The 26,770-nt window shown below is 52.3% G+C and overlaps 2 protein-coding genes across 3 annotated transcripts in view; both read right to left on the bottom strand.

Annotated features, from left to right (window-relative positions):
- Positions 1-2,336: 2,336 nt before the first annotated feature.
- On the bottom strand, positions 2,337-14,601 carry Shkbp1 (SH3KBP1 binding protein 1). The gene is made up of 18 exons (XM_087907480.1): positions 14,471-14,601; positions 14,172-14,225; positions 13,994-14,039; positions 13,829-13,902; positions 12,962-13,020; positions 12,638-12,718; positions 10,984-11,145; positions 10,279-10,369; positions 10,014-10,204; positions 9,131-9,246; positions 8,212-8,299; positions 8,006-8,122; positions 6,691-6,861; positions 4,891-5,046; positions 4,392-4,488; positions 3,155-3,333; positions 2,806-2,920; positions 2,337-2,726 (listed from the first exon to the last, which is right to left on the bottom strand). The coding sequence occupies exons 1-18, from the start codon at positions 14,554-14,556 to the stop codon at positions 2,495-2,497; spliced, it is 2,115 nt and encodes a 704-aa protein (XP_087763606.1). The 5' UTR covers positions 14,557-14,601; the 3' UTR covers positions 2,337-2,494.
- A 366-nt stretch (positions 14,602-14,967) lies between these two features.
- Sptbn4 (spectrin beta, non-erythrocytic 4) overlaps positions 14,968-26,770 on the bottom strand; it is an 85,838-nt gene continuing 74,035 nt past the window's right edge. For both annotated transcript variants that reach the window (XM_087907477.1, XM_087907479.1), the window contains 10 exons: positions 25,592-25,836; positions 24,665-24,803; positions 24,497-24,581; positions 23,950-24,146; positions 22,511-23,118; positions 21,253-21,325; positions 20,423-20,715; positions 18,554-18,727; positions 18,371-18,413; positions 14,968-16,038 (listed from right to left, as the gene is read on the bottom strand). In XM_087907477.1, the coding sequence (XP_087763603.1) occupies positions 15,880-16,038; positions 18,371-18,413; positions 18,554-18,727; positions 20,423-20,715; positions 21,253-21,325; positions 22,511-23,118; positions 23,950-24,146; positions 24,497-24,581; positions 24,665-24,803; positions 25,592-25,836 (2,016 nt within the window). In that variant the 3' untranslated portion in view covers positions 14,968-15,879. The remainder of the gene's footprint in view (positions 16,039-18,370; positions 18,414-18,553; positions 18,728-20,422; positions 20,716-21,252; positions 21,326-22,510; positions 23,119-23,949; positions 24,147-24,496; positions 24,582-24,664; positions 24,804-25,591; positions 25,837-26,770) is intronic.

Below are 26,770 nucleotides of genomic sequence, written 5' to 3'. Positions count from 1 at the left end.
GTTTCCTTGGCATCTCAGTGGCCTGGGTTCATTTCTGCATCCGCTAATCTTCAGCATTCAGCACTGTTTGTTTTTTGAGTCTTTTTGTTTGGTTGGTTTTTTTGCTTGGTTTTTTGTTTGTTTTTGTTTTTGCTTTGTGATCAGGAATCACACTATGTAACCTTGGCTAGTGTGGAATTTACCACGTAACTGGGCTGGCCTTGTACTCAGAGCGATCTACCTGCCTCTGCCTCCTGAGTGCTGGCCTAAAGGCGTGCACCACCATGCCAGACCAGTGCTCTTTGTAACCGCTCTTCCACTCTGACCACCTGGGACTGACCCCTCTTCCTAGCCTCTGAGGGCTTAAGGCCCAGCTCAGGACTCTACCCATTCACCATACTGACTACAGTGATTGATTCAGGAATGACTTCCTGACTTGATTCAAACCCATGAAAACCTGTCCTGTAGTTTATGTTTGTTTTGTAACAAAGTTTCTCTAAGGTTGGCCTTTCTTGTTTTGTTTTGTTTTGTTTTTTCCCAGAGTCTCTATATGTAGTCCTGGTCAAGATGGAATACTCTATGTAGACCAGGCTGGCCTCGAACTCACAGAAATCCACTTGCATCTCCCTCCCGATTAAAGGTGTGGGTCACTATCGCCTGGCCAGATTGGACTCTTAATTTGTGTGTTGGTTTCTTATCTCTTGGTATGAAAAACACCTGACAAAAGTTACTTACAGGAGGATTTACTTTGACACATGTCAAGGATACAGGCCATTGTGGCAGGGAAGTCACAGATACATTGTATAATCAATCAGGAGACAGAGAGCAATGGACACTCCACAGATACATTGTATAAGCAATCAGGAGATAGAGAGCAATGGACACTGACGCTCAATTCATCTTCCTTCTCATGCAGTCTGGGCTGGCAGCCCTTGAGAAAGGGTCACCCACATTGAGGGTGGTTTTTCCATAGGATGGCACCGCCCACATTGGAGGGTGGGTCTTCCCACTTTAATGAACCTAACCTATACCATCCTTTGGAATGCACAGAGACCAACCTAAACTGGATAATTCCTCTCAAGCATGAGGTTTATCTCCTGGGAGGGGGGGGGGTCCTAGATCCTGATAAGTACAGTATTAACCAACACAACTCAAGATCCTTCTGTTTCAACCTCCAGAGTGCTGGTGTTACAGGTGTGTGTCACTGCAGTTAGCTCAGTCCTGTGGTTCGGCTGCCAGAAGGGACATAGGCCAGTGAGGAGTCTTCTGGAATTGAATTGTCTGGGCTGCAGACAAAGTATCCCAGATGGAAACAGGCAAGAAGTAAAGTAGAAAGCCATTCTAAGTCTGAATCAGGGGAAGCCCATGAGTTCTCTTCTTTACTTAATCCAGAAGTCAGATGTTTCTGATTTTTTTTTTTTTGCTCATTCATTCATTCATTCACTCATTTATTGGCAGGGTCTCCCTACATAGCCCTAGCTGTCCTGAAATTCACTATGCAGACCAGTCTGGACTCACACTCACAGAGATCTGCCGTGGGATTATCCTATACACTGTGAAGGTGAGTTGCTTTCATTGTTAATAAAGAGCTGATTGGCTGATAGCCAGGCAGGATTTTCAGGACAGAGAGAATGCTGGGAAGAAGGAGAGCAGAGTCGGAGAAGTTGAGAGCCAGACATGGCAGCAGCAACATGGGAAGTGCACAGATGTGGCCAATGAGCCTCGGGGCAGCACATAGAATGAATAGGAATGGGCTAAGCTGGTAAGAGCTGGCTGGATACAAGCCTAAGCTATCGGCAGAGCATTTATAATTAATGTCTTTTATTTATTTATTTGGTTTTTCTAGACAGGGTTTCTCTGTAGCTTTGGAGCCTGTCCCGAAACCAGGCTGGCCTCAAACTCACAGAGATCCACCTGCCTCTGCCTCCCGAGTGCTGGGATTAAAGGCGTGCGCCACCACCGCCTGGCTTTATTTAAATTTTTCTTATACCAACCATAGTTCCTTCTCCCTTCCCTCCTTTCCTGCTCTATCCTCCCATTCCTGCTCTCAACCCTATCCACTCCTCAGAGAGGGTAAGGCCTCCCACTGGAGTTAATGAAACCTGGCATTAAAAGACTTGAATTTGGGAGTGTCTGATGGGACAGAACTGATTGGCGGTCTAGACAGAAACTTTGCCTACAGGAAGATCCTCCCACCTCTGCCTCTCCAGTGCTGGGATTAGAGGTGTGCTCCATCACACCTATAGCAGTATCTCTGAGTTTAAAGTTTAGAACTTGATGAGTCCCTACATTTCCATCTCTTCTTGGGGAGCCTTCCCCTCCCCCCAGAAAGAAAAAAAAAACAAGAATACAAACAGTGCTGGCAGTAAGGGCTTTATTAGGGAGGAGACTTTGGCTCTTAGGAAAGGAAGGCTAAGGGACCTCGGTGACTCCAAGGAGGCCCTGGCCCTGGCTCTAACAGGAAGGCCCTGAGTTCCCGGGCCCAGTCCATATGAAGGCCCTGTGGTGGTTAGGTTCAAAAGGAAGTTTCATTAAGAGTATTCTTGGGAGGTGTCAGTGGAGTGCCAAGACCTGTGGAGGGTCGAGGGGCCGGGGTCGGTGGGCGTCGGGGTTCCGGAGCACCTCTCACCAACTCTTGACACCGATCCACGAAGCTGCCGGCCCCGCGGCGCCGGACCTCTACCTGCGGTGGGCTGGGGCTCCCTCTGTGGCCTGCCAGGGACATGTTGCTGGAGGCTGAGTGGAGACTGAGAGGGAGAGAAAGTCAGGGTCCCCCGTGTCACCGTGCTGTTTCCACTGCATGGAGGGAAGTGGTGCTACAGCTACCTGGTAAGAGAGGTCCTGGGTGAGGGGCTGGGGAAAGCGCCCCGAGAGGCCGTCAATGGGGTCAGTTCGCACTGCTCCAGCTGGCCCATCAGCTCTTCTTCCGTCAGGCCACCTGCTGGGGGTGGCAAAGAAGCAGGGTCAGGGGTAAGATGGAGGACAAAGACCAAGAGCAGCTGGAGGTAGGAGAGAGGGAAGCCATGCAGAAATGGATGGGCTGGGGCCAGAGGCTCGGAGAGAAAGTAGAGAACAGACAAGAAAGGGCTGGAGGGCAAGAAAGGCCCAAAGGGACCAGAGGGCCGGGACCTGGGAAGAGAAACCATGGGGAGGGTTGAAGTAGGGCAAGGAGTACCAGGGGTCTGGCCCAGGCCATCCATGGCAGTAGTCAGATCCCACATGGCCAGGCTGCCATTGGCCTGGCCGGTGAGCAGGTAGCGCCGGGGCCTGGAGCCCAGGCGTATGGAACCCTCGCACTCCAGCACTGTGAAGGCAGTCGTGGGCGAGCCATCCACTGAGCAAACCGAACACACCCTGGGGGATGCAAGGGGTCAGGAGTCATCAGCCTGGTTCCTCACTGTTCCCACCTCTGAGCCTTCAGGTCCCATCCCTCCCCTGCTCACCCCAATCCTTTTCCATTCCCATCACTTTATTTTGTTTTGAGACAGGGTCTCATGTAGCCCAGGCTGGCCTAGAACCCGCTGGGTAGTTAAGGATGACTTTGAACTTCTGATCCTTTTGCCTCTACTTCCTGGGTACTGGGGTTACAGGCATGTACTGTGCCCTGTTAACACAGTACCAGAGGTCAACCCTAGCTTCATGCATGCTAGGCGCATGCTTCTGACTACTCCACTGACCTGGTTGCATCCCCAGCCCCTTAGATCTGGTTTTGCTTCAGCATCTCAGATACCGTGCCCCCACCCATATTTATGTATCCCAGGGGGCTTCAGCACCCTTCCCACACCCCCTGCTTGTCTTGTCAGTTGCGCCTGCCACCTCCCATGGGCCACCCAGTGTCTCCCAGATCACTGTCTCATTCTGTGTCCCACCAAGCACTTGGCCCAAAGTCATCCCTGCCTTTTGACCTCTTGTCCGGTCCCTTTCCTTACATAGGCATAGCTTCCCATGCACTTAGAAAAGGGCCTCAGCTGTCCTACACAAGGTCTAGGCCCACTACCCAGGGTGGCTCTTCCCAGCCCTGGCACAGGCTCAGCAGGCACGCTCTCCTGTCCTCCTTTCTTCTAGGCATTCCGCATTCCTACATAGCTATAGCTGCAGGTTTCTCTGCAGAGGCCACTCCCCAAGCAACGCTCCCAGGCCTCCTTTTCAGGTCACCTGCTATGGACTCCTGTAGCCTCCTGTGTGCCCATCCACTCCTCACCCCTGGCCTGCACCCCATCCCACCCTGACACTCTCCCTGCACCCCACTCCATCGCTTGGGTTGTCTATGGTCCAGCATAGTGACCTGGGGTTTCTCCAGTGTCAGTCTCACACACACAACCCAGAGGCCCATTCACCCTGTAGCCTCTGCTCCCTCAGGACCCCTTTCCAGCCTCCTCTCTGGTCCTGCCTCATTGGTGGACAGTACTCACCGCTGCCCAGTAGAGGAGAGACGCACAAAGAGCTGGCTGGCGTTTGGCACCACCTTCTGGATAAACACCTGCTGGTCATCCCGCTCACCATAGGGACCTGTGTGGGCAGGGGTGAGGTAAGGGCCACAGGGTCCACCGGGCCTTCACAGCCCACAGCACCACCTTTCCCCATTGCTTGGCCAACGCCCAGACCTAGATCCTGTCCCCAGGCTACCGCCGTTGGACAGAGGCAGACAGAACTAGGGGCTGGCCAGGATCAATAGCATTCAGGACTGTGCTGATGGTCAGTGGGAACCAATGACAGAGTGGGGTTAGCTGGGGGTACAGAGGTCAATAGCAGGTCAGTGGGAAGCCAATGTGAAGGTCAACAAGGGGCAGAAGTCAGTGGGCTAGAGGTCAACAATGCAGCTAAACGGGCAGGCAGAGGTCTACGGGGCCAGTGGGATCCCACACGGCTCAGGCAGGCCTGCAGGAAGAGATCAAGGAAACCAGCAGGCACCAATGTCATTGCCAGCACTGCAGCCTCCGTGCCCGTCAGCCGATTCCAGCGCCAGGATCTTGAAGGACGCTAGCGGAGTGGAACCGGGCTGGGTGGAGATCATGCCTCGAAACCGGGTCACAGACCACGTCCGAACATGGTTGTTGTCAGCGCAGACTAAAGAGCAGAGAGAAAGCACAACGTCAGGCCTGGCCCCGATGCCCCCACAGTCCGACCCTCCTGGGCCCCCAGCACGAGCCCCTTTTGGAGGTGTGAGGGCCCAGCTGTGGTGAGCACTTCCCTTAAAGAAATTCTCTCTTCCGGATGCCCAGAGAGCCTGTCGGCTCTGCCTCTGAAGTGGTCCGAATCTGTCCCCATGTTACCTTGGCTACGGACCCCACCTGGGATCCTTTCACCTCATCTCTTTTCTGGGCTTCTGATCCTATCCAGTTCCTACAGCTACAGTTCACATTCAGACAAAGCAAGAACATCAGACCTTGAGACCCTCCAGGCCCCTCCCCCTGCATTAACTCCTCCCACTCTCCCCAGTGGTTCTTTTGCAATGGCTGTTCCCTCTAACTGGAATGCTTGTCCCTGATGATTTACACCTGTGGCCCTTCATTTCCGCTCTAAGGCCCTCGGACTCTGACAGGCTTGGCCTGAATCAGCGTTCTTCAGTGATCCTCATACACTTGAGAAAGAAGTGTGAAGGGAGAGGTGTGGCAGTACACGCCTAAAACCCGGGGCTTTCCTGAAACCCCGGGTTTGGAAGGCTGGATTCAAAGAATCCTAAATTCCAGGCTAGCCTGGGCTACGTAGCAAGACCTTATCTCAGCCAAAACCCCAGGGGCTGGCTCAGTTGACAGTGTTTGCCATGCGAGTATCCGGGCCTGAATGTGGAGGCGTGTGCTTGTCATCCCTGTGCTGGAGAGGTGGCAATGAGCAGGTCCTGGGACTCCCCAGATTCTATAAGGGTCCTATTTTTTTGTTTTGTTTTTTTGAGATAGGATTTCTCTGTGTGGCTTTGGGGCCTGTCCTGTACAGCGGGCTGGCCTCGACCTCACAGAGATCTGCCTGCCTCTGCCTCCCGAGTGCATGTGCCACCACAGCCTGGCTGCCAAAACAGTCTTAAAAAACAAGACGAAGGGCTGGAGGGATGGCTCAGAGGTTAAGAGCACTGGCTGCTCTTCCAGAGGACCTGAGTTCAATCCCAGCATCCACATGGTGGTTCTCAACTGTCTGTGGATCCGACACCCTCACACACACCTACATGTAGGCAAAACAACAATGTACATAAAATAAAAATAAAAAATAAAAACAAACAAAAAACCCAAGGTGAAGGGAGCTGGAGAGAGTTGAGTGATTTAGAGAACTTGCTACTCTTGCAGAGGAACTGAATTCAGTTTCTAGCATCCACGTCGGATGGCTCACAACCACCTGTAACCCCATCTCCAGGGACGGTGACATCCTCTTCTGCCCTCTGAAGACACCTGCACACACGTAATTTTTTAGAATCTTTTTTATTTGTTTTTGTTTTGTTTTGGCAGTTTCTCTGTGTGGCCCCGACTGCTCTAAAACTCACTCTGTAGACCAGGTTGGCCTTAAACTGTAAGTGATTCTCCTCCCGCACCCGACAGAAAGCTGGGATTACAGACCGAGTCACTGGCCTGTCACAGTCTTCCTCCACTTCTGTGGCTACCATCTGGGGTCTCCTGTTATCTTCAGCCTCAGAGAGGTGTCTCTCCACACACCTGTCCCCACTGGGAGTCCCATCCTCCAGGCTCCTGGCTCCCAAAGCTGTCCCCGCGCACGGACACCCACCTGAGATGAGGTGCTTCTCTGACAACATGATCTTGGTGACAGGACTGCGATGCACACTGAAGGTCTGGAAGAGCTGGGGACCCGAGCCCACAGTCTCGGGGTGCTGCACGATGACCCGCACGACCCCTGAGCTGGTGCCATAGGCAATCTCAATCCAGTTCCCACTGTCACCTAGGGAGAGGCCAACAGCAAAGGTCTGTCGTGGGAAACAGAACCAGGACAGAGAGGGCGAGAGGGTGAGAGAAGGAAGGAGGTAGGGGAGAGATGGGGAGAAAGAAACAGAGAAAGAGAGACACATATTCATGACTAAGAAACCACAGGTGGGGGTGGAGAGATGGCTAAGTGGTTAAGAGCATTTGCTGCTCTTCCGGAAGACCCAGGTTCAATTCCCAGGACCCACATGCAGCTCACAGCCACCTGGAACTCATATTCCAGGGGATCTGATCCCTTGTTTGTACTCTTTGGGCACCAATCATGTACTTACATACATGCAGCCAAAGAGTCATACACATAAACCAATAAACCTTTTTATAAATTTCTGAATGACATATAAACAGAATGAGAGAGAGAGAGTCCCTCCCGGTGTTTCAGAGACTCCACTGACAACTTTTCATTTTGAGAGTCTCAAACCGCTTTTCTTTTTTTTGAGACAGTCTCACTGTGTAGCCCTGTTTGGCCTACAATTCGATATGTAAATCAGGTTGGCTTTGAACTCACAAACTCACAGAGATAACCCCCCCCTTGCCTCCCTGAGTGTTGGAGAGATTCCCAGAAACTAAACTAAAGCATCATAAAGAACACAAGTAGAAAAAATACAGTGTCAGCAGTTTGTGCAGGGGCCACAGGCAATGCACTTGTATCCCATATAGGAATATGGATGGATATTAAATCTAGGAGATGGGGAGAAGAACCGAGGGACTAGCCTGTGAGCCAGTACTCAGGAGGCTCAGGCAGAAGGGTGAAGTGTTCTAGAATTAGAGGCTACTCTAGGCTACAGACAAAGATTCTGTCTTCCCCCCAAAATGGGGGTGGGGATAATCAAGGACCCTGGAGCTTGGATTTATCTACTATCTGGTATGTATCCCAATTCTCTTGGTTTTATGAATTACACAAATGTCATGTCCTGATGGGATAGGAAAGACCCAAAAATTAACTAACAGTGGCATGTCACAGAGCAGGTGGCTAAACAAAACAAAGCCAAACCACATGCTGAAGGAACTTTCTGAAGAATCCCACGAGACACGCTGCACAGGCAGGGACATGGCTGCAGGCCAGGTCTGGGGCTGACAGGGACAGAGGCTTCATCATAGCTTACTGGTTTTGGGGGTGAGGTAGACACTGAGTGCGGTGACCCCATCCTCTGCCGGGTCCCGGTAGAGCTCACTGACAAGGAGGTCATTGTCCTTCATCCGCAGGGGGAATTTCTGCACATCTAGGTGGACAGGCAGGGGTAGGGAAGATTTGTTGGAGGTCCCTGCTCCAGCCCACCCCTCGCACCGTAGGAGGAAGGACCTGGCTCACCTACGTAATAGATGGAGCCATTGCTGCAGCCCAGGAGGAGGAAGGAGCCGGCTGCATCGTAACTGGTGATAGGCTGGACCTCCTGGACCTGGGGCAGGAAAGTGGCAGCACTGTGGGACCCTCCCGGCATCCTTGCCTTCCTCCTATAGTGCCCATTTCTGTGTGCCCAGCATGGCCACGCCACCTGGACCTGAGCCTATCCCTTCCAGCCTTGCCAGCTGCCATCTGTGTCTATCTCTAACGTCACGGCTGTCCCTGTAACAGCACGGGTCTCCCTGTAACGTCACGGCTGTCCCTGTAACAGCACGGCTCTCCCTGTAACAGCACGGGTCTCCCTGTAACGTCACGGCTGTCCCTGTAACATCACGGCTGTCCCTGTAACAGCACGGCTGTCCCTGTAATGTCATGGCTGTCCCTGTAACATCACGGCTATCACTGTAACATCACGGCTGTCCCTGTAACATCATGGCTATCACTATAACATCATGGCTGTCCCTGTAACATCACGGCTGTCCCTGCAACATCATGGCTGTCCCTGTAACATCACGGCTGTCCCTGTAACATCACGGCTGTCCCTATAACATCATGGCTGTCCCTGTAACATCACAGCTCTCCCTCTCCCTGTAACAGTACGGCTCTCCCTGTAACATCTCTCTCTCTCTTTCTTCCTGAGACAGGTTTCTCTGTTTATCTTTGGCTGTCCTGAAACTTGCTTTGTAGACTAGTCTGACCTTGAACTCACAGAGGTCCACCTGCCTCTGCCTCCTGAGTGCTGGGACTAAAGGCATGCGGTCCATGAACTTTTACCCCACACCCACTATAGGGTTCTCTCTCTCCAGGTGATATGAAGCAGGAAAGAACTTCTGGGCCTACACAGTCCAGACACTTGGGAGGAGGGTGCCAGGCTGGCCAAACTCACCTGCCAGTGCTTTGTGACAGCATTCCACACCCCGATGCGCCCCGTGTGGCTTGTGGCAATGAGCTGGTTCCCAACAAAGAACAAGGCCTCCACTGGTACACCCAGGTGGAAGACACCTGTAGGCAGCAAGGAGAGGCTAGAAACCCACTGCAGGGGTGGGGTGCAGCAGCAAGGAGGGCTCAATGGGAAGCTGGAACCCCACTGCAGGGGTGGGGTGTGGCAGCAAGAACCTCAAGGGCCATAGGTTGTGTTGGGAAATGGAATCCCCAAGGCTAAGAGGATTCCAGGAATTAGACAGAGCTTTTGATAAGTGTGGAACTCTATGGGCAGGTAGAATTCTAACAGGCTGAGGTTTCCAAAAAGACTAAAAACTCTCCTGTTGGGACAAAGGCTATGACAACTGAGGGCTGAATTTTGTTGTTATTGTTTTGAGTTGGGGTTTCATGTAGCCCAGGCTAGCCTCCACCTTCTGTGTGCTGGATTACAGCTGTGTACCCCCATCCAGTTTATATGGTGCTAGGATTAGATCCAGGATTTCATGCATGCTCCCCTCTCTCCAGACACATAAATAAATATATACAAAAATAAAATATAATCAGTGTGTTAACTGGCCATGGTGGCACCTGGTGTGGCTGTGGTCCAGCATTCAGGCATTGAGGACAAGAAGACCTGGAATTCAAGGCTTGGGCTACATAGCAAAACCTTATCTCAGGCCAAATAAAAAAATGTAGGATTCTGAAGGTCTAGAACATTCTCTTACAGGGTAAAGAGACTGAGTAGGGCATATTCTTATGCTTCTCATAAGGATATCCAGTTTCACGGGCTTGGTTATTGCAACAGATTGCAGAATTCTACAGGGGTCTAAAGAGCCCAAGGAGCATACCTATCTCCGTGCCACCGCCTTGTGCCTGCAGAGCCCACAGAAGGATCTCGCTGCCTGTGGCTGCAGCCACCATCTTGTCGTGCTCACCCGGAGCACCGCTGAGCACCCGAGCCGTGAGAGCCAGGCGCTCGATGGGCCAGTCCAGGCGAGGGCTGGAAAATGCTAGCTGCCAGCCAGAGGCTTCCTTCAGCCTGTGAGATTGGAGGAATCATCAACTCCCTCCTCAGAGCCGCCCTCTCCCACAGCCCATCCCCACCCTCAGTACCTGTAACAGACGAGGAAGTGCGTGTAGGCCACAGCAATCCAGTTGTGGTGGCCACAGACCAGTCGCACCATCCCTGGCTCCTCCAGTTGGCCTTGGGGACAAGAGAGTAGACCAGAACAGGGTCACAGGGGCCCACTGGCCCTGACCTCCTAAAGGACAGAAATTTAAGCTGCATCTGGTAGTGTGGCCTGTAATCTCAGGTACTTTGGTGGTTGAGACAGAAGGAACACAAATTCAAGGCCAGCCTGGGCAACTTAGGGAGACCCTGTCTCAAAACAGAAAGTAAAGAGAAGGCTGGGGGCCGGGGAGTGGGTTCAGCATACAAAAGCAGTTCTGGAACAAGCCGGACAATCTAAGTTCAATATCCACAACCCACATGGTAGCCTCTGACCTCCACAAGTGCATTGTGTTATGAGTTCACACACGCATACAATAATGACAATTAAAAATAAATAATCAGATAAAAACGAGGGCTCAAAGAGTCCATGTGATGGTTCATACTCCTAATTCTAGCACTCAGGTACGAGGTAAGAGAACTGGATTGCTTTGAGCTCCAGACCAGCCTGGCTCACAGTAAGAGCCTGCCAAAAAGAAACCAAACCAAACCAAACCAAAAAAAAGATGAGGCTAGACAGTGCCAGCATGTATACTCTAGGCTTGGTACCAAGCACAACACATGGGCCAAAGACAAAGACAGACGCTTACCTAATGGGGATGGAGGTGCTCTTTCATCCAGCATTCGGCCCAGCAGCCCTGCATTACCCAAGTTTGGGGGCATGGTGTTGCTCCGTCGAACAGGGGCTGGGCGTCCCCCTATTTGCTGGGGTCCCACCAGGCTGTGCCGGTTTCTCCGCTTCACTGGGAATACTATAGTGCAGGGGAGTGTCAGTCACCATAATCATAATCATGGCGGGCTGTGAACACTGAAACTACAACAGGCATGAATGCCCCATGTGGGGCATAGTGACCCGGGGAAGGTGTGCCGTGGTACCAGGATATGGCATTCTATGACCCAGAAGACTATGACAGAGAAAGAGCCAGTTTGGTGCTGTTATGGCATTGATACCTTTCTACTATTTGCTAACTTTCGTCAGGCCTGGTAGGTAAGTCTGTAATTGTAACTACTTGGCAATCTGGAGCTGGAGAATTGCAACAAGGTCAGGCTGGGCAACTAAATGAGATCCTATCTCAACAAACAACAAGAAAACAAACCAGAAGAGGGGTGGTGAGATGTCTCAGTGGGTGAAGGCGCTTGTCACCAAGACTAACAATCGTGACTTTGATCCTGGGACCCGTGTGGTGGAAGGAGAGAAATGATTCTGAAAAGCTGTCCTCCGATCTCCTTACATGCCCCCCACCAAGTGCCCCAGTAAATAAATACATATAATAACTATTTTCTTTTTAAAGTAAAGATAGAGATGGGCTGTATCTCAGAATATGTATATGTATAACTGTAGAATATGTTTCCAGAATTTACCCAGGAAGGACTGTGGGCAGATGTAGAACACACACCTAGAATTCCCCAAGGTTTGGGGGTGTGGCTCCATGCTACAGCACCTGCCGGGTGCCAACTCCAGTACTATAGTAAATCATAATAAAATAAAGAATATAATGCAGGCACTACAGAGATGGCTTTTGGGTAAAGTACTCGCTATACACCGAGAGCTAGGAAGGTAGACCAAGGCAAATCCTCACACTTTGTGCACAAGTGAGTTTAGCCAATCGGTAAATGCTAGGTTTGTTGACACAGGGTCACAACAACAACAATAATAATAACTATTATTAATAATTATTATTATAAATAAATTAAAAATTTGGTTCTCTTCCCTCCTAATAAAGGGAACCAACCTTCTTTTTTGGGAGAAAGAACATTGTTCTGGCTTTTTGTTGTGGTGTTTGTTTTGAAGCATGGTCTCCCAGTGTCTCCCTGACTATCCTGGAACTGGATATGTAAGCCAAGCTGTTCTCCAGCTCACAGAGATCCCCTGCCTCAGCACTAGGATTAAAGGCATGCGTTGCCATGCCCAGCCGTTCTGTTCAGGCTTTATTTTCACATTTCTACTGTATTTGTGGTATATAGTTAGTAGCTAATGCTTATATTTTAAATGCTTGTTTTTTTTGTTCCGTGTTTCTCTTTTCTGAAAAACAGGGTAAAACTTAAGACTACACCTCCCATCAGGCTCTAGTGCATGCTTCATGGAAATGTTGTTTCCTATTTCCTGTCCAAGCATCCAATAGAACTACAACTCCCATTACAGCTCTAGGCTCCAAATACAAGTACCTAAGGGTCTGAAGTCTTATGGGAAATGTAGTCTTTAACCCAATCTCCCACTCCCCGGCATCTACTGGGAGTGCCTACCTGGAGGAGGTAGATAACCATTGAAGAGGACATTTCCACAGGAAGATCGATCCAACTCTTCCCTTACCTGCAGGCGACGAACTACAAGGGAAGGACTCAAAACTTGATCTTGAGGGTTACGAAGGCAGACCCATGACCCTCTCTCCTCATGTGGTTTTCCACAGAACTGCCAACCAACTCCTTCAGAGCCAGACCCAAACTCAGTGCTCTTAGCTCTAACCCAACCATCTTTCTGACTGGGCAAGTCAAAAAGATAGGGAATGCTCAGGAAGTAACTGAGCATGCTGACTTAGCAGGGGGGGGGGGGGGGGCACTTACACTTACCGAGTGGAGTGAGCCCATAGAATTGGGCTTCATGGAGGAGGCTGGACCCATGGATACCCCTGGGTAATAGAAGAGAATTGGGATAAAAGTTTGGGGTGTTTGGGGTGGGCAGCACATTCTGAGAAGGTTTTTGAAACTGCTAGTATTGACAGGCTTAAGATTCTAGGGGGTTTGAGGATGGTGCACACCTGCCACCCTGGAACATAGGAAGTAGAGGCAAGAGGATCAAAGTAAGTTTAGCCGGGTGGTGATGGCACAAGCTTTTAATTCCAGCATTTGGGAGGGAGAGGCAGGCTAATATCTAAGGAGTTTGAAGCCAGCCTGGTCCACAGAGGGAGTTCCAGGACAGAAAGAAGGAAGGAAGGAAGGAAGGAAGGAAGGAAGGAAGGAAGGAAGGAAGGAAGGAAGATAGATAGATAGATAGATAGATAGATAGATAGATAGATAGATAGATAGATAGATAGATAAGTCAGCCTGGTCTGGACTGAGATTTCTAGGCAGCCAGGGCTAAAATACTTTTAAAATACTTCTTAAACCGGGCAGTGGTGGCGCACGTCTTTAAACCCAGCACTTGGGAGGCAGAGGCAGGCGGATCTCTGTGAGTTCAAGGCCAGCCTGGGCTACAAAAGCCAGTTCTAGGACAGGCTCTAAAGCTACAGAGAAACCCTGTCTTGATAAACAAACAAACAAACAAAATACTTTTTTAAAAAAAATCTAGGGAACAAACATGTGTGCACATATTTGGAGGGGGGTGTAGAACATGATCAGGACTGAATAATTCGAATCGAATGGAACACATGGGCAGACACTCCGAGAAGGAGGAGAAACTTTCATGATGGGGGAACGTACCCCCTTACCCATACCAACCTGGGGTCTAACTCTTTGGTCCGCAGGAAGTTGAGGATGGGGGCAAAGACGGTGGGGTCCCTGTCGATGAAGATCTGCATGGGGGGAGCATGGCAACCGGGAGTGAGTAGGAAGTCCTGTCCTTCCTCCCACTGGCCATCCCACTTTTGATCTCGCCCTACTCACAGCTCCGGTCTCATCTTTCAGAGTTGAGATGCGTCCGCTCAAAAGACTACAGGAAGGGGAAGCCGAGGAGGTGTCACGGGCCGAGTTGCAGAGGTGAGTAAAGGTGGAAATAAGCCTTCCCACACCCTTTCCTTTCATCCCCCTCCTACCCTCGCCCCAAACTGGCTCTTCTAATCACCTGGAGAAGAAAGAATCTGGGATCCAGGTGAGCGTCTGGCGAGAGGTACTGAACCTGGGGCCATGAGGTAAGAAAAGGAAACAGATGACGGGGAGGTGAGGACCGCTGCCTTCTCCCACGCGATCCAGGCACGGAAACTTCCCTTCTTTGGCATTTTTTTTTTTTAATCCAAGCGCCAAGCCTCTAGCACGGGGCGGAGCAACCCTTGATGGACAGGGATTACCACCCCCACCCCTAGAAGAGGCGGGTATCACGCCTTCGTCCCGTAGGATGGGGCCTCGGGGATCTCCCACACTCACCGCTTGCCCCCTACGTTCAGATTGATTACTTCCCCCGGGGATCCCCGACTCGGGACCCCCTCCGCGGCGGTCGTAGCAACAGCCATGGCCCCCGGCGAGCCTGCCGGCCTGGACCTACTTCCGGGTGCGCACAGACCCCGCCCCTGATGCTTGCTCATTGGTTTAGTGATTCCAGCATTCTCCGACGATTGGACAGAGCGCTCACTCTTCGCAATTACGTTTCTCTGACTCTTTAAAGCCGGGCAGCCTTTCCTGACCTCGATGGGGCGCATCTCTCAGATGCTTTGGGGTAGTTTAATAACTTCCCCTTATTTCTAGGGTTCCCTTATTTAGGCATAATATCTAGGCGACTCGTTGAAGAGTACGTGTGCAGATCCTGAAAGGAGCCTACACCAATGGGCAGGTACATCCAGAGTCTGGTAGACGCTCTTCGCACCGGCGTCCCCACACCAGCCCACCCTCCAATCTTGTTTCAGGCACGCGAACAAACCAGCGTAGACCGTCAAAGCCAAAGGGTTTATTATAGGTACATACAGTGTGCGCCAGCCACACCGCCCCGCACCCCAGGCCCTGGCGACATCTTCGGGCAGCCACTGGGGCTGCCTGTAACCCTGATCCTCCGACTCCCAGGGAGGTGCTCCAGCCAGAAGCATGCAGGGGGGAGGACTTCCCAACCCCCCTCCCCTCGGGAAGTGGCATTTACAGCTGGATGGGGGAGGAGAGAGGAAGACAATTTTGAACTTTGACTCCCATCCTATTAAAAGCCTTCGCGGATGCGGGGCGGGGGAAGGAAGGAGAGGTCTACATTTTTGCAAAAATAAACTAAGTCAGGAATTAACCGCATGGCTCTGAGATGGCGGAGTGCAGGGGCTAAGGGCCCCTTCGCTCCCTCTTCCCAGACAGATCAAGGCAGCATTGGAAGTGAGGTAAAGGCAGGGAGGAAGTGTGTCCCCTCCCCACCCCCTAGCACCCTGGATGGTCCAGGGGACCTCACCAGCGCCCCCGTGTCCATCCTTAGGGCGGAGAGGAGGCCAACGAATACCACCACCACCTCCCAGCTCCCTTGCCACTCCGGCTTCTTGGGGCAGGATCTGACGATGGGGCAGGGGCTTGGCTCAACTGGCTCCCTGCCCGTCCCCACCAAGCTCAGTTATTGCATAAAAAGAATGGAGCCCCAGCACCTGGGGTGGGGTTGGCGAGCGGGAAGGGACCGAGATATGGCTATAGGGACAGCAATCCCCCACCACCATTTCTTGGAGTGCAGGAGAAGTCCCTTCCATTCCAGGGTCCACCGTGACACATCCTCAGTCTTTCCTGCCCTTGCGGATGAAAAGGTGTCTTTGTGTCCACAGTGCGGAGAGGAGGGGCAAGGAGACTTGTCAGACTCCAAGTGGGGAGGGTACCTGGAGTCACTTCCGGCGTCCGCTGGCCCTACGCTCCGCACCCTCACGTTTGGGGTTGCCCTCATCTGTGGATGATGTAGTAGGTAGTGTCTGACCCCAGCGGGCGATCTCGGCGTGTTCCGCCACTGAGTTAGCTACAGCCTCCAGCCAGCCATTCATCTCCTCCTAGCGGAAAAAGCAGGACAGGTCCGTCTCTGGGGGAGGATCTCAACCACACTGCCCTCCCTTCTGTTATCTGGGTAATGCTGATAGTGAGGCTAAGGGGACTCCTCTCTAAGCCCTTCTGTGGATTTATTCGCTTAAATAGAAGCAATAGCACCATCTGTAAGACACCCCCCCCCCCGCAACAGATGAACAACCTAAATGAAGGGAAGATTTGAGCAGAAACTTGCAGAGCCTCGACCTCTGCCTGTGCTAATTGGCCTCCATGTACCAACTTACTTCACTTTTCACAAAAGCTCTCAGATAAATTATTTGGGGGCCAGAAAGAGAGCTCAGTGGGTAACAGCACATTGGAGCCTGATGAACAGTGTTTGATCAGCAGGACCCGCACAGCGGAAGGAGAGCACTGACACAGGGAGGCCTCTACCTGCACACCCAAGGCATAATACATGTGCACACACACACATACTCATGAACACACACGCAAAAATAAAAGGTAATGGAGCAGGGTGGTGGGGAACCCTTTATCCCAGTACTTGGGAGGCAGGGGTAGGAGGACCTCTGGGAGTTTGAGGTCAGCCTGATCTACATAGAAAAGTTCCAGGACTACATAGAGAAACTGTCTCAAAAAGAAAAATAGAAACCAGATTTAGGAACTTGAGAGATGGCTCCATGAGTAAGAATACTGGCTGTCCTTCTGTGGGACCAGGATTCCATTCTCAGCACCCACATGAGCATCTGTTTCAGAGGATACACCACCCTCTTCTAGCCGTGGTGGTGAACCAGGCAGCCACACGCACATGCGTGCACACACACACACACACACACACACACACACACACACACATGCAGGCAAGCATACAGATAAAAATAAACATTTTTTAAAAATTTAAAAGGATCTTTTTAAAAAACCTCATTCTTTCATTTGTGTGATGCTTAAGAATGTGTGCTGGGGGTGGGACATGCGTTGTGCACATGTGTGGAGGCCAGGAGAGGATCCAAGAGTCCTGCTCTATTACCTCCTGCCTATTTTCCCCCAAACAGGGTCTCCAGCAATTGCCCCCTACAATTATGGGGTTGTTCATGGGCAGCCATGCCTGGCTCGCTCTTTCTCTTTCTTTCTTTCTTTCTTTCTTTCTTTCTTTCTTTCTTTCTTTCTTCCTTCCTTCCTTCCTTCCTTCCTTCCTTCCTTTCTTCCTTCCTTCCTTTCTTGCTTTCTATGTGAATACTGGAATTCAAATAATGTCCTCAGGCTTGAACGGCAACTTTCTTACCACCGAACGGCTTCTCTAGTCCTATAGGGGGTGTGTGATGCTTCACATCAACTCTCCTCTCAACAACCCTCACCCCAGTGCACTCAGGATAGAATCCTCTCCTGGATACCCCCAATACTGAGAGATCCAGTCCCCAGAAACCTTTCTGAGACCATCTACTTCAGCTCAGCTGTCCTGCAGTTGGCTGTCGTAAGCCTTCGCAGTTCTGCCTTTTTGGTTATCTCTATGGGATCACACATCTTCCCTTTTCTTTAGCTAGGTTACCATAGGATGGCCTCATTCTCACTCTGTAGCCCAGGATTGATCCTCTTGCTTCCACCTCCCATATGCTGAGATTACAGAAAATGACCACACCCAACCTTGATCACTCCCTTTTTGGAGGGAGGAAGGTATTTCAGGACAGGGTTTTTCTCTGGGCAGCCCTGGCTGTCCTCAAACTCACTCTGTAGTCCAGGCTGACCTCGAACTCAGTGATCCTCCTGCCTCTGTCTCCCAAGTGCTGGGATTACAGCCTCTATTTTTAAAAATTGTGTTGGTGTGAATATATGCCATGCGTGTATGGGTGTCCTCGGAGCCAGAAGAGGGTGTTAGATCCCCTAGAGCTGTAGATACAGGGAGTTGTGAGCTGCCCTACATGGATGAAAAGAACCAAACTTGAGTCTTCCTGAAAAGCAGGGAGTACTCTTAACCACTGAGCCATCTCCCTAGAGCGTTGGTGACTCCCTTTTAAACCTACACCTCCTGTCTCCCCAGCCTCCTGAGTGGCTATGACAAAGACGACGAACTTAGCAATCATGGCCACAGGGCACTTTCCCTGGACCCCTCCCCATCCCATCTCCCCCCCACCCCCCCGGTCTTATGAAGCTCTCTGGGCTCTCTGGACCTCTCCCCATCCCCCCTGTTTTATGAAGCTCTCTGGGCTCTCACTGCTTTCCTGTTACAGTTCTGATAGTTTTGGCCTGTGTGGGTCCTTCTACAGCCCCAACTCCTTGATTCAGGAACCAACCAGGAAGCTAGACCACTTAGAGATCAACCTATGGCGTGAAAGAACCAACTCTTACCTCATCTTTAGCTTGGAGCAAGAACTCGCTGCCATCATGGGTCCTGCAGGAGACATAGGACTTTAGGGATCTTGAGGAGCCCAACCCCTGCTCCCATCCATTGCCTTTCAAGTAAACTAAGAGCCCACAGGAGAAATAAAGCAAGGTGGAGCCCCCTCCCTTCTGCCCAACTGAGGGACTCACTGGAGCTTGAAGACATGTTTCTTTTTCTTGTAGTCACTAGCCACCTCGCTGGTGGCCTTGTGCAGGCTGAGCAGTGGTTCCCCACCATGCGTGCCCCCCGATGATGGGCCTTTGGAGTCCTTGTAGAAACCTAGCTCCCCCTTGCTGAGCACACAGTACAGGCTCACCCATGACCTGGGGGTGGTGAGATGGCAACAACTGAGGCAGAGCTGCAGAATTCTGTTTGGGAACTCTACATCATTACCGTCATAGAGCACATGCTTGATCTTGCTACCTCTGGACCTTCCTACATCTGGCCCTTTGTCCTAGTTACTTAGGCCAGGCTGATCTTCCACAAGGCAGGTCCGGTTCTGGGAGGTGTGACTAGTGCTCCCAGAACCAAGAGTTTGCCCAGGCTGGTCCCTGCTGGCTAACCCTTCCTTGTCTCGTTTCATATTGACTTTCCTAAAAGCGAGACATGAGCTGTTCGGATAGGAAGACAGCCAGCGGTAGGTAGAGCCCCTGTCTAGGATTCACTAGCGAGGAGCTGGGGGTATATCTCAGTGGTAGAACATGAGGCCACGGGCTTGATCCCCAGTCCTAAAAGAATTAAACTGACTCATATGCACACCGTGTTTCATTCATTGATCTCACTTTTCCCACGCATCACCTTCTCTGGTTCTCATTTCCCCACCCTTCACCAAGTTCCTTCAAGAAAGATGTAAGGTCCTACAGTTTGAAACAAGATCTGGTCTCCCCATGCAGCCAAAGTCCCTGTCTAGGAAGAAGTTCCCAGTTAGGAAAGTAACATTCAACAGGTGTCAGTGTTCATTCCAACGTTGGTCTAGGGACGAGGAAGAAAATAGTGACTTCAGTCAGCACCAGCAAAGCCTCAGCCTGTCCTGCTCCCTTCTTGTCCTGGGTCCGACTTTACTTGCCCCACATTTTCCATCTCAGTTGGACAAAAATACACTGGACAAGTACAAGCTGAACTCACTTCAAAGTAAACATGCACACACTCATGCACACAAACACACACGTGCAAACGGGTTAGGGCCTGAGGAGATGGCTCAGAGAATAAGGCACTTACAGCCAAGCCTTATAACCTGAGTTCAATCGCAGGGACCCACATGGTGGAAGGAGAGAACCGACTCCTGCCAGTTGTCCTCTGACCTCCACATACAACTTCCACCCCCAACACAAATAAATGTAGTTTAGACAATTTAAGAAAAAGCTGGCCGGGCGGCGGTGGGGCACGCTTTTAATCCCAGCCCTTAGGAGGCAGAGGCAGGCATATCTCTGTGAGTTGGAGGCCAGCCTGATCTATAAGAGCTAGTTTCAGGACAGGCTCTAAAGCTACAGCGAAACCCTGTCTCGAAAAACAAACAAACAACCCCCCCCCAAAAAAAAAACAAAAGAAAAAGAAAAGCTGCTCATCTGGAAATCTGAGATAACTTCCAACATTCCGAAACTAGGTCCTCAGTTGAGGCTCTGTTCCTTTTCCGAACCCCATTGGAAATTTCATGAGGGTGTGAGGGGGATCCATCCCGTCATCCCGCTCATTGATTGGAGCCATGTTGAAGCTCCAATTCACACCGCACTGGAATCATCCAGATTAGACACTACTTCAGGTTTGCTCCTTAGCCACAGTCAACACCTAGGGTGGTCGCTGAGATCGAATCCCAATTTATTCACGTTAGGGGCACTTCGGTCACGCGCCCATCTAGCTCGATCCTCTTAGCTATTCGACACTCTAAACATCGACCACGCCCCTCCCCTTCACGGGTTGGAGTCTTTGAATTTGAGCCCCGCCCCCTCCCGTCCAGCTACTCATTCATGAAACACCCTGAGCGGACTCCCAGCCATTCAAAGCCCCGCCCACGCGCTCACCGGTTGGACGACTTGCGGTTAGCGTCGAGCTCGCGCTTGCGCAGCAGGAAGCCCTCGTGCTGCACTGTGTGAGTGGGCGGAGGCGGAGGAGCGGGGGCGGAGCCTCCCTGGGCAGGGGCGGAGCGCGAGCGCCGGCTTCCCCCGCCCTCACCACCCTCTCGAGGCCGTGGCCGCCGGCGTGGCTTGGGCCGGTCCCGTGCCCGCGGCCGATCGGGCCGAGGTGTCCGCTCGGGCGGCTCAAGCCCGTTGGGCAGGCGACCGGGGGGAAGCTCACGAGGTTGAGGCAGCGACGGCTGTGTGAATGAAGGGAGTGGGGAGAGGGGTACTGTCCATGATGACTAGCGGGGAGCATCCTGTCTCGGGGAGCCTTAGGGCCAGGGGTCCCATCGATCTGCAGGGCCGCCTATCTTGGAAGGGAACATGAGAAGACTCTCAGGGCTGAGGGGACCCCCTTGGGTTTTGGGAACCGGTCATTCGAATTTAGACCTTGGAATTCTGGAAGCTGGAAGGTAGGGACAGGGTCTAAGGAGGTATACTAGAGGAAGGGCCTAGAATTTCTGTGTGAGGAATCTTGGGGTGGTCTCTTGTGTGGCTAATGAGGAAATTGGGAACCCCCACAAGGCTGGAGAAATAGGGAGTCTAAAACAGATGGGACAGAGTTTAGAGTCTAATCCTTGTGTGTGAAGGGAGAAATAAGGGTTCTGGGTTTGTGGCTCCATATGCTGACTGCAAGGTCCTGGAAGGAGGATGGGCCTGTGCAAGGATTGCCTCTTGAGATCCTGGCCACTAAGAGGGCTTCTACCACCACCCATCCCTGTAACTCAACTTACCACCCCAGCAGGGAGCCCAGGGCCTGCCTCTTTCTCCTGCAGCTGCTCCACAATGTCTGCAAGGGTGGCCTTCCTGGAGAACAAGGGCAGAAGACCCAAATGAGATGCAGTACCTTTGGCTAGGGCCCTGATGCCTCAACAGTCATACCAGGCCTCCATACCAGGCCCCTGCCCACAACTCAGCAGTCTCACACGTGTGTGCCTTGCACACCGTAGGTGTTCCTGACACAGCTACTCATTGTTCAACCAAATTCATCTCTTCAAGGTTTTTTTTAAAATTTGTTTAGTTGACTTTTTTAAATAGGTTTGTGTGTGTGTGTCTGTGTGTGTGTGTCTGTGCCGTGTTGGTACCTGCTGACTGCAGAGGTCAGAGGAAGGCACTGTATCCTCTGGAGCTGAAGTTCCAAACGGTGTGGGCCACCCAATGTGGATGCTTGAAACAAACTGGGGTCCCATGGACAGCAACAAGTGCTTGACCACTGTGCCATCTCTTCAACCTTTGATTGATTTACTTGAGTCAAGGTCTGACCTCTGGCCTCTCTGAGGATGACCCTGAACCATCACTCCTCCTGCTGTCTCCCAAGTGATGGGGGTGTACAGACCAGGGCCTCCACAATCCAATTACTTGTTCGTTTTAGAGACAGAATCGCTAGCCCTGGTGCTCAGGATATAGGCAGAGTGGTTGGTCTGGGACTCAGTCCTTCCCACCTAAGGGCTGTGGTCACACATGAACGAGCTCACTCTGCTGTCCTCTGAGCTTTGCTTGTTTGACTGATTGATGATTTTTCCTGAGACAGGGTCTCTCTATGCAGCCCTGGCTGTCCTGGAACTCACGCTGTAGACCAGGCTGACCTTGAACTCACAGACATCCTCCTGCCTGGTCTCCTGAGTGCTGTGATTGATTAAAGGTGTGCACCACCACCGCCTGCCTGTCCTTTGAGTTTTAAGCAGAGCAAAAGGCAAGCTGGCGTCTTTGAGCTTTTAAACATACTGTTGAGTTCTTTACACATCTCCCTGAGTTTCTAAATCCCCTGGGCTTTTCCTCCCAGTCCTAAATGTCTCCGGTCTTCACAGTCTAGTGAAAAGTCTGTTTCTGTCACTGTTCCTGGGCCTCCCGCCATGGCCTCAGAGATGCTAGCATTACAGGCTTGCCACCACCATGCTCACTTGGGTAGTTCTGAGCCCAGAAGCCCAGCCCTTGGGCCCTCTAGGCCACAGCTTTCCCTTCCCCTAACACCTTGGTCACAGAGGTCCTCACCCTTTGACCAGCTCTCCCCTGGTTGGTGTCTCCTGTTCGCTAGACTCCTGTCTCTCCAACCTCCTTTCCCGCCGCTCCCGCCGCCTCTCCATCTGCTCATAGCGACCCAAAGTAAGGCTGTGTGGTGCCTCGTGGTCCGCGGACTCCTGGCGCTCGGATCGCCGCCTCCGCGCAGCCTCTTCTGGTTGTTCGGTGGACTCCTGGCGTTCTGACCGTCGTCTCCGTGGCAGCTCCTCCGCACGATCTGCTGACTCCTGGCGCTCCGGCCGGGGCCGGACCTGCTCTGTCACCGCCGGGGTTCCAGGGGTGTCCGTCGTGTCCAGAGCTGTGGCTGTTGGGGCCGCGGGTTCTACCCTCCCCGGGACCTCAGGGAGCCGGTCAATACGCGGTTGGAGACGCTCGGGCTTGAGCTCCTGGCGCACATACCCAACCCGGGTCCGTACCTCGGCTGACAGCGTGTCCGAGGCTCGGCGAGCCAAGGGCTCATAACCCCCTGGACGTAGCAAAGGCGCTGCCTTGGCCGCCAGTTCGGTGGGGTCCCCAAAGAACTTGCGCCCCAGCAAGGGGGTGGGAGGCTGCTTGCTCTGCTCTGCCTTGAGTTTCTCGATCTGGTGGGGCGGGGTAGAAAAGTCAGGTCAGGTGGGGGGGGGGGAGGAATAAGGCGGGGTCTAGGTAGCGTTCGCGAAGGTCTGGGCTTTGTTCCTCATTGCTTAGCTTAGCTCCTCGGAAAAACAGGGTTTTCAGGCACTGCCTATTGGCCAAGACCAAATCCTTGTTCTTTCCACAAACACCCATTGATCTCGTAGGGGTAAAGGGGCCTCTTCCTCTCCTCCGACCCTGTCTTTCTGCCTCCCTTCCCTTCCCTTCTGCTTGTTTTGGTCTTTGTTTTGTGGAGTGTGTGTGGTGGGAACTACATGGAAGACAGGGCTTCATGTAGCCCAGACTGGCTCCAAACTCGGTTGACCTTGCGCTAACGTCTGATGGCTTCTGTTGCCACCTCCTAAATGCTGGGGATGCAGGTGTGTGCACCACTCCATCTGACAGCTAAACAGTCACTTTCTCTGGGTGCTTTCCTGACCCCTTCCACCCACACCTTTTTTAACAGTCCTCCTCAGGACCTTGAGACTTTTTTTTAAAATCACAACAAGGTCTTTGCATTCACAGTGTTGTTCTTCAAGTCTCATACTGGACTCCTCAAGACCAGACCAAGGGCTTCTGGGTTCCCACAGCCCCTTCAAATCTCCCCATCTCATCTCCCCAGACTCAACCTATTTTTCATCAAAATTTTTGGGCCTCTCTGGGTTCTTAACAGTCAGTTACAGGTATGTCCTTCTGCCTTCCCTTACTGCCCAGGAAGGACTTGTGTCCAGTGCTGCCCAGTGCAGGGCCAGGCACCCAAGCAAGTCTAATACAGAGGGATGTGGGATCTGGGGTCTGACCGTGGTCAAGCGCCGTAGAGAGCTGAACCTCTCCTCCCAGGCTGCGGCTGCTTTTCGGAAGGCCTCATGTCGCCGGATCAGCTGCTCCACCTCATCCACACTGCTGCCCAGCTCCCGGCTCTGCAGGAGTGGCTCCTGGGCTGTCAGCCAGGCATCAGCCACCACGGCCTCCTGAGCAAACTGGTGCACCTCCAGCACTGGGGGCAGGCATAGGAGGTGAGGCGCCAGGAGAGCCTCAGACCTTTCCCTGGGGTGGGAGCTGAGGTTTTCTGGCTATTCCCTCGGACTACCTCCAGTCCAGCCTTCAGAGTAATGAGGACTTAAAAATTGTATTTATTGTGTGTGCATTAGGGTACGCTCATGTGGGGGGCTGAGCTCAAAAGTAAGACAGCCCTCTCATCCACCCTCCCAGCCCCAGGGGTTTGGTTCTGGGCACCCGAGGGTGACATGCAAAGCTCATGTCACTTGTCATCCTCTGGCCTTGGGCAGACATGCAGAGGTTTGTCCCCTGCGCCACGGAGGCACTGGCGTGTAGGCCCTTACTCACTCTGCTGCAGCCACTCCCAGTGACGGTCCCACTTCTCAGACACCTCCTCCTTCCGGGTTCCCAGCTTGTCCAGCTGTGCCTGGATCTGAGAGCGTGTGGGTGGGGTGAGAGAGGCATCGGGGTAGGCAAAAGGTAGGAGCAGAGAGGGACCCCATGTTTCTCCCCCACCTCATCAGCCATGGCACTCTTGTTGAGTAACAGGGAGCGCCCCAACTCCTGGCAGGCCGTCAGCTCAGGCACACGAGCCTCCAGTTCTGTCTTCAGACCCTGGTGGTAGTTCATAAGCACCTCCACCGACGACACATCCCTGCAGTGGGAGGGGACAGGGAGCTAAGCTGCATGCAACCACCCTCGGGCTGCCCCTTAGATGCAGCTCCCAATGAGCGCATTGACACTGCCGTTCTACAGAATCCCAGGACAGCGACCTTCTCTGGCCAAGTTCTGAGGTCCTGGAGAATTTAGTGATCCGAAAGTGCCAAAGTTTGCTTTAGTGTACCTAGAACTTCAGGTCCAATTTCCCTTCCTTCTCCGTCCCTTCAACAGGGTCTCATGTAGCACATGCTGGCCTGGAACTGGCGATGTAGCTGAAGATGACTGAATTACACCCTCAACTCTTGTGTTTGTTTTTTTATTTTGAGGCAGGGTCTTGCTAAGTTATCCATCTAGCCCTGAACTCATTCTGCTGCCTCAGCTTCCTGAATATCCAAGTTGATCTGCCTGTGCCACCAGGCTTAGCTCAGGTTTGACTTCTGCTGGACACTGACCCAAAACTACTGCGTAAAGATCTAAGGAGTACCTACTAGGTTAAGTTGCAGGATCTGCTTTATTGACTGTGACAAATGGTCTCACAGCTTTCTCTTGGTCCTGGCCAGGCCTTACTGTGACATGCCCACAGGGAGGCCAGTGTGAACACCGGGATAGGATCGAGGGCAGAAAGCGTCCTAGGCCAAGCCTAAAAGGGATCCTCACACATCCGAAGCACCCAGAACACTGCCTGGCACACAGAGGCACTTTCCGAAGGGGCTGTTGGAGGTCTGGGCAGCTACTGAAGACTGCCAGAGGTAGGCAAAAAGCCCAAGATGAGGCAGGAGGCACCTGGGTTTGTCCGCTGCCCCGATCTGGCCCGCGATGCCATCCATCCAGGAAAGCAGGTCACGGGCCTGGCTGTGGAATCGCAGTGCATCAGCGGTGGAGCTGACGTGCAGACGAGCATCCTCACAGGCTGCCAGCAGCTCCTTCCAACCCTGCAACACCTCCTGCTCGCGGCTGGCGATGGTCTCGGCGTGCTCGCCCGCGTACACCGTCCGCAGCTGGGCCGCCCCCTCCTGCAGCTGGCGTACCTGAGGGGCATGACCCGCCGTGCGTGGGCACAGGCTCCGCCCTCCTATTCATCTCACTTGACCCAGCCTCCTCCCTTTCTTCCTACAGCACCTGTGGCTCCCGTCTCTCCTCAGTGGTTCAGGCTCCTCCCTTCTCCGCCCCCGTAGCTCAGGTTCCTCCCTTTACTCCGCCTCCACAGCCCAGGTTCTTACCCAGGCCCCTGCCTTTTGACTGAAGCTCATCCCTCTTCCCCCCACGTGGCTAAGCTCCACCCTCTTTCTTCCCTAAGGCCCCTGGACCACCTTCTGACTCAGTACCACAGGTCCCTTAGGCCTGCTGCCTGTTCCTTCACTGACCTACCCGTACCCATGCTCTGGCTTTTGTCTTTACTACCTAGAACTCTAGCTCTGACAACCCCTTCTGCCGTGTCCATTGCCTGCTTTTCCACACAAGTCCGCCTTTCTCCTCTCTTAGAGCCATCTGATTTTCCCAGGAGCCCTCTTTCTACCCCGGTGTCTGTTTGGTATAATTCCCGTTTCCCCCCCGCCCCGTTTACATCAGACCTACTAGTCACCTACTAGTACCCAGCTTCCAATACCTTCCCAATTTTTGTTTTGAGTCAAGGTTTCACTGTGTAGTCAAATTAGCCTAAATTCGGGATCTTCCTGGGATTATGGGGGTGTGATGTTATATCTGGCAGATCACATAATTTTTTTTCTTTCTTTTCTTTTTTTTCTTTTGCGACAGGGTCATGCTTTGTAGCCTAGCCGGACCTTGAACTCTTGATGATCCTCCTGTCTCAGCCTCCTTGTGTTTAAGATTTTAAGGTTTCAGGCGTGAGCTACCACACCCAGCTTAGACCTTTCCGCCTCTGGTAGAGGCAGGAAGCTCGCTGCAAGTTCAAGGTCAGCCTGGTACAGTTAAAAAGTCTCAAGCCAGTTAGGATTGTCTGTC

The sequence above is a fragment of the Myodes glareolus genome, chromosome 1 (genome assembly GCF_982192425.1).
Source record: "Myodes glareolus chromosome 1, mMyoGla1.1, whole genome shotgun sequence".
In the NCBI taxonomy this organism is placed as follows: Eukaryota; Metazoa; Chordata; class Mammalia; order Rodentia; family Cricetidae; genus Myodes; species Myodes glareolus.
Note: the sequence above shows the minus strand (reverse complement) of the source record. Positions and strands in the feature narration are given on the sequence as shown.

Coding starts and splice junctions, on each gene's coding strand:
- Shkbp1 (XM_087907480.1), bottom strand. CDS start 14,556: ATGGCTGTTGCTACGACCGCCGCGGAGGGGGTCCCGAGTCGGGGATCC. Junction 10,205..10,278: donor CACTTCCTCGTCTGTTACAG/GTACTGAGGGTG, acceptor CCAATCTCACAG/GCTGAAGGAAGCCTCTGGCT. Junction 2,727..2,805: donor CCCAGGACCTCTCTTACCAG/GTAGCTGTAGCA, acceptor TCTCCCTCTCAG/TCTCCACTCAGCCTCCAGCA.